General features: G+C 38.8%; 1 protein-coding gene across 1 annotated transcript in view; it reads left to right on the forward strand.

Moving 5' to 3' along the window:
- CEP128 (centrosomal protein 128) overlaps positions 1-12,041 on the forward strand; it is a 348,318-nt gene that overhangs the window by 32,770 nt on the left and 303,507 nt on the right. The window contains exon 7 of the mRNA XM_081083727.1: positions 9,217-9,289. Coding sequence (XP_080939853.1) covers positions 9,217-9,289 — 73 coding nt within the window. The remainder of the gene's footprint in view (positions 1-9,216; positions 9,290-12,041) is intronic.

Here is a 12,041-nt window from a genome sequence, read left to right on the forward strand (position 1 = left end):
AGTGGACATGGCACATTGTAGAATCTGATATTTTAGTTTTCAGTTGAAATCTTCAAAAATCACTGGTTTATATCTGCGCAGTCTGTGCAACTTGTCAATTCTGAGTAGTCCCCAAGAAGTACAGCTTCATTTAAAATTTCTTTACTGTCTTTTCATTTGCATCATCAGCCAGAACAGTTGGTTTTCACTTAGAGGCCATCTTTTTAAAAAAACAAAGATTTTGTATCCCTTCTCAAGAGTTACAATCTGTGTAACAATGAATAGAGAATAGCAAAGCTGATTTGAAATTTGTTTACAAGTTCACTTGCTAACTCCCACTCCAGCTAATGAAATCATTCCACACACCAATTTGGTGATGTGATAGCAAAAGGAGTCAAAACTATAACTTTTGATAGATTTGGAAGATGGCGACCGGCAGGAAGATAGGGAGGGAGAGAGTGTGAGAGAGTGAGGGAGTGATAGAGGAGTGTGTGGACGTGTGTGGTGTGTGTGTGTATGAGCTAGGGACAGTTAGATTCTGCAGGTCTTCCGAGGGGTTGCCAAACTGAGCAGTCTTAGATGGCGGAGCCCCACTCCCAACGTGGACGCTCCTGGGTGGCCAGCGTGGGCACAGAGACCATGCCATCTTGAGAAACAGAGTTGCTTGAGACTAGGATCCTGGCCTCAGCACCACCCATTCTGGTCTCAGATGCAAACCAGGACCCTGCGACCACAGCTGCAGACCCGCAGACACCAAGAATCCAGACATCCTGGCTGCAGATTTCTGTGAGTCACAGAGCCTATTCCCCTCCCCGCAGGCTCGCGGGCAGTGCCATAATAACTGATAGACCTGCCCCTCGGATGGGCACAGTGCTGCTACAGGAATTTGAGCCTGGGAGCGCGCGGACACTGGGAATCTGTTCCCTGCAACACAATTGGGCAACCAAACCCGAAGCCCATGCAGGGCGGCAGTGCCACCTGACTTCGATTCTCGGCAAGCACACACTGAAGTCTGTTTCCTGCAGCACAGGAACGGACCTCCTGCCGACACAGTGCTCTGTTTAACCCAGTCCCCCAAGCTGACCGGGACCCTCATTCTCCGGGTGGGAGGCAGCACTAAGCACCAGTGACTTGACTCTGTTTCTTATCACGTACGCCTGGGATCCCTGACTCCCAGTGCATTCACACTAAGAGCCAGTGACTCCAATTATTGGTGCATGCGCACACAGGGACCCTGGTTCTCAGCACGAGGCCATGCGAAGCAACAGAGTCTCTGTTTCTGGATTCTTGGGGAACTCTGACTCCTGGCACCCGCTAGGGGACTCTGGTTTTCGACACACGCAAGGGGGCGGGGGTATCTGTTTCAGCGTGGTGCAGGCAGGGTCCCTGATTCTAGGTGTGCACATGAGGCCACACTGAGCTCTGGTAACGCTGACACTGGGTGAGCCTGGTTCCCACCAACCCAAGGCAGCCACATATCTTAGTGTCGGAGCTCATCAGTAACACTAGGGTGGTACAAAGCTCCCACTGCACATGGTCCAGGCCCACACAACTTGACGTTTGAACCTTTTGGTGATAGTCAGAATGGGGAGACAACACCCCATTCTGAAAGAAAATGAGGAGTTGCCAAGAAAGGAAATTAGTGAAATTGAAGCATGCAACATGACAGAAAAAGAATTCAGAGTAATGGTTGTACAATTCATTCACCGGATGGATGAGAAAATCAACAACCTATGCAACAATCAGGAAGAAATGAAAAGTGATATAGTTACAATCAAAATCACCATGGAAGGTTTCAACAGTAGACTAGAAGAAGCAGAGGACCGAATTAGTGAGTTAGAAGATAAGGTAGAGAAACAAGCTCAATCTGAACAGCAACTGGAGAAAAAAATTAAAAAGCAGGAGGAGAGCCTAAGGGAGCTTTGGGACAACATGAAACGAAGAAACATACGCATACTAGGGCTGCAAGAAGGACAAGAAGAGCAGCAAGGATTAGAAAATCTATTTGAAGAAATAATGACAGAAAACTTCCCAGATATGGTGAGGAAAAAAGTTACGCAAGTACAGAGAGTCCCAAGCAAGATGAATCCCAAAAGACTCACACCAAGACACATCATAATTACAATGGCAAATGTTCACAACAAAGAGAGAATCTTAAGGCTGCAAGAGAGAGACAGAGAGTTACCTACAAAGGATCCCCCATCAGATTATCAAATGATTTCTCAACATAAACACATCAAGCTAGAAGGGAATGGAAGGAGGTATACAAAGAGTTGCAAAGCAAAGGACTGAATCCAAGAATAATCTATCCAGAAAGACTATTAGTCAAAATTGAAGGGGAAATCAGGAGCTTCACAGACAAAAAAAGGCTAAGGCCTATCACTACCAAGCCAACAATGCAAGAAATGCTAAAGGGAATGCTGTAAAAAGAAGAAATAAAAAGGTAAGAAAGAACACAGGCACAAAAATAAAAATGACTACAAACAAGTACCTTTCAATAATGACTTTAAATGTAAATGGACTAAATGCTCCAATCAAAAGACATTGAGTGGCTGAATGGATAAAAAGACACGACCCGTATTTATGCTGTCTACAAGAGACCTACCTCAGAACAAGGGACTCACACAGACTGAAAGTGAAGGGATGGAAAAATATCTTTCAGGCAAATGGAAATGGAAAAAAAAGCTGGTGTAGCAATACTTATATCTGAAAAAATAGACCTCAAAGTGAAGGCCATAACAAGAGATAAGGAAGGCCACTTCATAATACTAAAGGGATTGATATAACAAGAGGATATAACCCTGGTAAACATATATGCACCCAATGCAGGAGCACCCAAACACATGAAAAAATTCCTGGAAGGTATCAAGGGAGAGATTGACAACAATACAATTATAGTAGGGGACTCAAACACACCACTGACATCACTGGATAAATCCTCTAGACAAAAAATCAGCAAAGAAACAGCAATCCTAAATGATTCACTAGATCAGATGGACTTAATTGACATCTTCAGAGCATTTCACCCCAAAGCCACGGAATATACGTTCTTCTCAAGTGCACATGGGACATTTTCAAAAGTAGACCACATATTGGGTCATAAGCAAAGTCTCCCCAAATTCAAGAAGATTGAAATCATACCAAGCATCTTCTCAGACCACAATGGCATAATATTAGAAATAAACTACAATAAAAACAATTCAAAAATCTCAAACACTTGGAATCTGAATAGCATACTACTAAATAATGGTTGAGTTACCAATGAGATCAAAGAAGAAATTAAAAACATCCTGGAAACTAATGACAATAAAAACACAAGAATCCAAAATCTATGGGACACAATTAAAGCAGTCCCGAGAGGGAAGTTTATACCTCTACAGGCCTATCTCAAAAAACAAGAAAAGATGGTAGTGACTCATCTAATTCTACAACTCAAAGAATTAGAAAGAGAGCAACAAGAAAAGCCCAGAGCGAGCAGAAGGAAGGAGATAATAAAGATCAGAGCTGAAATAAATGGCATAGACACCAAAAAAACAATACAAAAGATCAATGAAACCAAGAGCTGGTTCTTTGAAAGGATAAACAAGATTGATGAGCCTCTAGCCAGGCTCACCAAGAAGCAAAGAGAGAGGACCCAAATAAACAAAATCAGAAATGAAAGAGGCAAAATAACAACAGACCCCACAGAAATTCAAAGGATTGTTAAAAAATACTACGAATAACTCTACTCCAACAAACTATACAACCTGGAAGAAATGGACATATTCCTAGAAAAATACAACCTTGAAAAACTCAATCAGGAAGAATCTAAAAATCTCAACAGGCCAATAACTATGGAAGAAATTGAAGCAGTCATCAAAAAGCTTCCATCAAACAAAAGCCCAGGACCAGACGGCTTCACAGGGGAGTTTTACCAAACATTCAAGGAAGACCTAAAACCTATCCTCCTCAGACTACTACAAAAAATTCAAGAGGAAGGAACACTTCCAAGCTCATTCTATGAAGCCAGCATCACCCTAATACCAAAACCAGGTAAAGACAACCCAATGAAAGAGAATTATAGGCCAATATCCCTCATGAACATAGATGCCAAAATGTTCAACAAAATTCTAGCAAATCGGATCCAGCAGTACATCAGAAAGATCATACACCATGACCAAGTAGGATTTATCCCGGGAATGCAAGGATGGTACAATATCTGCAAATCAATAAATGTGATACATCACATAAACAAATTGAGACATAAAAATCACATAGTCATATCAATTGATGCAGAAAAAGCATTTGACAAAATCCAAACCCTTTCTTGATAAAAACTCTCAGCAAGGTAGGAATAGAAGGATCATACCTCAACATAATAAAAGCCATATATGACAAACCCACAGCCAACATCATACTCAATGGACAAAAACTAGAACCATTTCCCCTAAGAACAGGAAGAAGACAGGGATGCCCACTCTCACCACTCCTGTTTGACATAGTACTGGAAGTACTAGCCATTGCGATCAGACAAGAAGAAGAAATAAAAGGCATCCAAATTGGAAAAGAAGTAAAACTGTCCTTATTTGCAGATGATTTGATACTGTACATAGAAAACCCTAAAGACTCCATAAAAAAATTATTAGACTTAATAAATGAATTCGGCAATGTAGCAGGATACAAAATTAATGCCAAGAAATCTATGGCATTTCTTTACACCAGTAGTGACCTCACAGAAAGAGAAACTAAAAAAGCAATCCCATTTACCATTGCACCAAAAAAATTAAATACCTAGGAATAAACTTAATTAAGGAGGTAAAAGACATATATGAAAAAACTACAGGACACTGAAAAAGGAGATAGAGGAAGACATAAACAGATGGAAGAACATACTGTGTTCATGGATTGGTAGAATCAACATCATCAAAATGTCCATACTGCCCAAAGCAATCTATAGATTCAATGCAATCCCCATTAAAATGCCAACAACCTATTTCACAGACTTAGAATGAACATTCCAAAAATTCATCTGGAATAAAAAAACACCTCGAATAGCTGCAGTAATCCTGAGAAAGAAGAACAAAGTAGGTGGGATCTCAATACCAGATATCAAGCTGTATTACAAAGCCACTGTTCTGGTACTGGCACAAGAACAGACATCAATGAAATAGAATAGAGAACCCAGAAATTGACCCAAACCAATTAATATTCGACCCAATTAATATTCGACAAAGGAGGCAAGAGCATACAATGGAGTCAAGACAGTCTCTTCAATAAATGGTGTTGGGAAAATTGGACAGATACATGCAAAAAGATGAAACTAGACCACCAACTCACACCATACACAAAAATAAGCTCAAAATGGATAAAGGGCTTAAACGTAAGACGGGAAACCATAAAAATACTAGAGGAATCCACAGGCAGCGAAATTGCAGACATATGCTGAAGGAATTATTTCACTGATACTGCTCCTAGGGCAATGGAAACTAAAGAGAAAATAAACAAATGGGACTACAGTAACAAAAAAGCTTTTGCACAGCAAAGGAAATCATCAACAAAACAACAAGAAAGCCCACTGCATGGGAGAATATATTTGCTAATGTTATCACTGATAAGGATTTAATCTCCAACATTTACAGGGAACTCATACAACTTAACAAAAGGAAGATAAACAATCCAATAAAAAAATGGGCAATAGACCTAATTAGATACTTTTCGAAAGAAGACCGAAGGGAGCTAAGAAACATATGAAAACATGCTCAAAGTTATTAATTATACGAGAGATGCAAATCAAAACAACAATGCGGTATCATCTCACACCTGTCAGAATGGCTATCATCAACAAATCAACAAACAAGTATTGGAGAGGATGCAGAGAAAAAGGAACCCTTTTGCACTGCTGGTGGGAATGCAGACTGGTACAGCCACTGTGGAGAACAGTATGGAGTTTGCTCAAAGAACTAAAAATGGAACTCCCATTTGTCCCTGCAATCCCACTTCTAGGAATTTATCCCAAGAAACAAGAAACACCAATCAGAAAGAATATATGGACCCCTATGTTCATAGCAGCACAATTTACAATAGCTAAGATTTGGAATCAACCTAAGTGCCCATCAGCAGATGAGTGGATTAAAAAAACTTTGGCACATCTACACAATGGAATACTATGCCGCAGTAAAAAGATTGAAAAAAACAATAATCTATAACTGTTAAATCCAGGAATATCAACTACTTAAGGCCCAGTGCACAGATTCGTGCACCAGTGGGGTCCCTCAGTCTGGCCTCCATTCTCTTGCAATCTGGGACCCCTCAGGGGTTGTCTGAGAGCCGGTTTTGGCCTGATCCCTGCAGGCCAGGCTGAGGGATCCCACTGGTGCACGAACCCGTACACTGGGCCTCTAGTTTATATATATAAAACCCTAATATGAAAATAGACAAAATGGCGGGACAACCAAACAATTGGTTGCTATGATGTGCACTGACCACCAGGGAGTGCGGGTGGAACATGGCAGGCATCAGCAGCAGGCTGAAGAGTGCAGAACATGGCAGGCATTGGCTGTAGTGGGATGGTGGAGCAGGTGAGCAGGGGTGCCAGACCAAGTTGGGGCGCTGGTCGCTGTCATTGGGGAGAGCCTCTGGTGGTTACTGAATATTCTTTGCTCCCGTGTGCCACAGTCCCACTGGGCACTTGCACTTGCTGTCAGTGCTGGCCCTGCTTGCACCCACAGCCGGCGCTGGAGCCGTGGCTAACACCCACTGCCAGTGCCTGGGGCCAGTCCCAATCATGTTCCTTTTACATTTTTGAAGGAAGGGTATAAATTAAGCACAGGAACATGAGTTTAGGAAGTAGTTGTCCAGTAAGACAGTGGTTGCCAACCTTTTGGACCTCATGGACCACTGGTTGGCGGCCGCTGCAAGAAGACACAGGGAAGTTTCAGGGACGACTTAGTTGGTCAGTTTAAATGGACATTTGGATGTCCGGTGGGGACTGAGAATCAGCTGACTCATGGGCTAGTACCATTTAGTAATAGTTTGTATGACTTCCATTAATTATTTCAAGAGGTATGTGTGAGGAAGAGAAACTTTATTTAACCCAAAATAAAAGTCAAGTTTCTGGTTAAACTTGGTGACTTAACTTTGTGGACGAGGAAGATTTTAGGATCCAATTATGCTTTACTTGTACCACATATTTTTAATTCATATTTATAAAAATATTCTGTGTAGGTAGTTGCTAGGCTTAATTTTCTGTGTGATTCAGAAAGGCTGATATGTTCATTTAATTATTCATTTTTATTTTGTCTTGACATTTATTGTAAAAAGAACACTGGAAAGCAAGCTTTTTGAAAGGGTTAAATAAGGTTTCTTTCAGATGCCATATGGAGAACTGATTTGAGGAGGGTGAGTCAGACAACTTCTGCATTAATATATGAGAGATGATGGTGGCTTGACCAGGATTATGGCAAGGGGCAGTTGGACAGGAGTGTGTTTCCAGATATATATATTGAAAAGGTAGGATTTAGCAATGGGTTATATGTGGAGGGGATAAAGGAGAATAAATCCAAGATGAATCCCAGATTTCTAACTTCAGTAACTGGGTAGATGGTAATGACGCTTTTGAAATATGGAAGACTGTGGAAGTAGGTGAGGTGTAGAAATTAAGTTTTGACCTTGGATATGTTAGGTTTAAGATGCCTGTAAGACATCCAAATAGAAATATAAAATACTCAGCTAGGTATTTACTTTGGAGCTCAAAGGAGAAGTCCCTTTTAGAGGTTTTAAGAGTGGTCAGCATGGAAATGGCATTTGGAACCATGGAAATGGAGGATATTTAGGGAGAAACGGTATCGAGAACATCAAGGACAGAGATGAATGTGAAGACATTGCAATGGGAAGTCATGTACACAGAGGAACTGGACTGCAAAGCAACAGCTGTGAGACGGAGGAAATCCAGGAGTACATGGAACCACAAAAGCCAAGAAAGAGGGATACTAGTAAGGAAAGACATTTTCAGAGATATAGACTTAGAAAGTTTATCTTTTAAGGTAATTTTTTTCCAACGAAATTACCTAAGGACATATAAGTAAAATAGGTGGTAACCAAGAAAGAGGAAGGTATAGGTTATAAAAATAGTAAAACTCAGAAATTTAGTGAAAATAATCCCCAGAATGGTAGCCACATAGCAGGCTCAGGATCTGTTCACTCTGGATTAGAGTAGAGGAACTGTTCTTGAGAATAATGTAGGTGAGTGGAGTTGATTCTTAATAAATGATTCAGTAACAAGTGGGGGAAAAATATCAATGATGTGATAAATAAGGTCCATATAAGGCCGAAAGATGAAAAACTCCAGCAAAAACCAAAAGCACAAGAAAATTAATGATCCAAGTAAGCTGACTAAATGTGAGCATGAAAGAAAGTAACCAAAGAACATCAATTCTCTATGATAGAATATTTATAAGAGGTATTTGTACATTATGCAAGTCACATGGATAACCAATAGAAGAACTAAAAATAGCAATACATTCATCCAAATTTGGAGAGCAATGTGAGTGAATTAAATATTTCAAAACAAGGAGTCAATTGAAAATGTCTAGAACTGGAAATGATGCAAGTAATCAGCAAAAGAATTAAGAATGGAAATGATCAAACATGGTTGCCAGTGGGGCGTGGACTAGAAGGGAGGAAGTGTGAGAGAGGAAGGCCTTTGCTTTCCTTTGTAAGTCTTTCTGTACTATTTTATTACTGATCCTGTATTTACATTATTAATTCGATGGGAAAGTGGTAATGGGAGATAAGTTAATGAGTTTGTACAGCACACTTTTATGTAATTGGATTATAAATTGCTGGAGAGGATGTGAGATTAAGAGTTTTGTTCTCCCTCCCTCCCTCTCTTCTTTTCTTCTTAATTTAAAATGGAAGATATTGCAGCTTAGTTATTGAAGGTGATGTTCCAGTATAGCAGTGTTTCTCAAAGTGTATTTCCCAGACCAGCAGCATCAACATCACTTAGGAATTTGTAGAAATGCACATTCTTGGACCCCATCCCAGAAGTACTGATTCAGAAATTTTGGGGGTTGGGCTCATCACTCTGTGTTTTTAACAAGCCCTCCAGGTGTCTCATATGGTTTGCTAACATTTGAGAACCACTGTAGTAAAATATTATGTAATAACATTATTATTTTATAAATTTTATTAATTGTATATATTTTCTCAATTGTACATATTTTAAGCCAACTTAAAATATTTTTCTTTGTTGCCTAGATCGGATGCTGAAACAAAAAGGGCTTTGGAAAGATTGACTGAAAAACTGAGCGAAACCCAAAAACAAGAAGTGGTGAGAACTCTTTGTTTATAAAAAGTTTTATTTCATATGCAGGTGATAGAGAGGGTGCCTGGGCTCATTGTATTCACAATGAAGTTCAGTACATTTTAATTTTTTTGGTGGTGTATGCCACTTTGTCTAATAATATATTTTATAGCTCTTACAAAATGTTTATGAATTTTCAGTATTTAAGTTTGAAATATTTACAGTGGTAGTATATTAGGGATAAAATTATCATTTGTTTTAATTGTTAGAGTTTTATTATGAATTTTAAATTGTATTGACTCAGTGATGCTTCTATAGCTGTTAAATGATATTTGAGAAACACAGAATTTTGAGTAGTGGCTCTATAGCACTCCCATTAAGTATTTCAGGTCATCGTACATAAGTTTGTGCACAATTGCTACAGAGACCTCCTTGCTGTCTGTTCTTGTTTTAGGTAGTACTGATTGAAAATACCCTTTATTCTCAAGTTTTGTTATCTCAGACTCAGATTGTTCACATTCTCTATGCAGAGATTTCTTTTTATCAAATCACTATTCTTGGTGGAATTAAGGTTAAATTTTTAAGAACATACAGTATCCATTTCTTTGCATCACTTCTATTTTTTTAGGAGAAAAATAACAATAGAAATTGTCACTAAATAATTGCAAATTTGTCAACCCAGGAATAATGTGCATTTATTCATTTCCCACAATACCTTTTGTTTTCCAAGACAAGAAAGATTAGCAGAATTTTTTTTCTTAACATATCTGGACGTTTCCCAGTAAAAGCAGTTAATTTTTCTCCAGTTGTTAATTGTGTTTACAATTCCTCAAATAGATATGCTGTTTATTTTAGAGTTTGAATTTATTGGCTACATCTGCTAAGAGATGGATATGCTATATTTTCAGAGATCAACTCGGTTACTGCCCCTTTAAAAAACAAGAATAAGCACCTGGCCACATAAAAGCGCCTTCTGCCTGAGTGTTTGGTGCTAATTTCTTTGTGAAGTGTCCCAGAGAGGTGAAGACGATGCCTGTCTTCTGTTGCAATAGACAAATCTTTGCAGCTGGTACATGATGGTATGGCACTGATGTGTGGTCAGGACATGGGATACTTAATTTTTTACATAAAGTCCTAGATTTTCCCAGGCACACCAAGGGCACCATTAATTTATACTGTACCGGTCTAAAATAGCAAAAATATCCTATACTTAAAAAAATCTGTTTTGAGATTAATAGATTGGTGCCTTTCTTAATTGCAGTGGTTCACACAGAAAGACACTTATGCATTCTCTGGTTTACATCTCTCTAAGAGCTGAATGCACACTAATAAGGTAGCTCTAAGGTCCTCTATACCTTCTTCAATGGTCTTCTCCTCTCATAAACTCTAGTGTGGGACCTGTCACTTGACAAAGGAAGCAGCTGAAGCTTTGTGTCTTTTTTCTTTTTAAACATGTTTTTATTGATTTCAGAGAGGAAGCGAGAGGGAGAGAGAGATAGAAACATCAATGATGAGACAGAATTATCTATTGGCTGCCTCCTGCAAGTCCCCTATTGGGGATTGAGCCCATAAGCCAGGCATGTGCCCTGACTGGGAATCAAATTGTGATCTCCTGGTTCATAAGTTGATGCTCAACCACTGAGCCACTGGCCAGGCTATGTTTCTTTTTTCTTTTTTTAATATTTAAAATTTGGAAGTATAATGCACATACCGAAAAATACATATATCAGTGTGTAGCTGGATTAATTATTTCAAGGCGAATATGCCCATGTAACCACCTCTCAGACATAGAGCTAGAGCTAGAGCTAGACCATCACCAGCATGCCTTATTTCCCCTCCCCATCACTAACTCCTTCCTTTTTAAACATGACTCTTATTTTGACTTTTAACCCTTTAGATTAATTTTTTCTCTTTTGGACTTCATATAAATGCAATCATTCAGGACATGCTTTTTTGGGTGTTTGACTTCTTTTGCTAAACATTATGATTGTGATATTTTTGGGTGTTGTGCCATGTACTTGCAGTTAGTTCATTTTTATTGCTCTTTAGTATTCCATTGTATGAATATACTGTAATATATTGTAATATTTTGTGATGGATATTGGAATTATTTTGAATTTTGGGCTGTTATGAATAATGCTGCAGTGACTGATTTTATTATTTTAGAGCACCTGTGCATGCATTTCTGTTGGAACATAACATGCAATGCAATTGCTAGGTGCTTTTCAATTCAATAGGTCCTGAAAACCAGATTTTCAAAATGGATGCACTAATTTACACTCTTACCATCAGTGTGTGAGGATTTGTGTTGTTCCTCATCCTTTCCAACACTGATACTACTGGGTCTGTCAGTAATAGCCATTATGTTGAGTGTTTATGGTATCTCATTATGGTTTTAATTTGCATTTTCATGATTACTAATGATAATGAGCATGTTTTTTATATTTGTTGGCTATTGGCTGTTGTCTTTTTTTTTGAAATGCCAATTTGCTTTTTTTGCCCACTCTTTTATTGCATTTCTTGCCTTTTTGTTACTGATTTGTGTGAGGCCTTTATATATCTTATATATGAGCACTTTGTCAATTGTATGTATTGCTAAGAATGTCTCTCATTCTACAACTGTTTCTACTCATTTTTAAAACTCTCTTAATGGGATCTTCTGTTGACAGAAAATATATTTCATTCTCTGCAAAGAGAAGTTGCTTAGATAATTTGATAATTATTATGAATGAGAGGACATATTTGCTTTTTGTTATAGAGACCATGGCAATCATGGATT

This window comes from Myotis nattereri (genome assembly GCF_964212035.1).
Source record: "Myotis nattereri genome assembly, chromosome: 1".
NCBI classification, from domain to species: domain Eukaryota; kingdom Metazoa; phylum Chordata; class Mammalia; order Chiroptera; family Vespertilionidae; genus Myotis; species Myotis nattereri.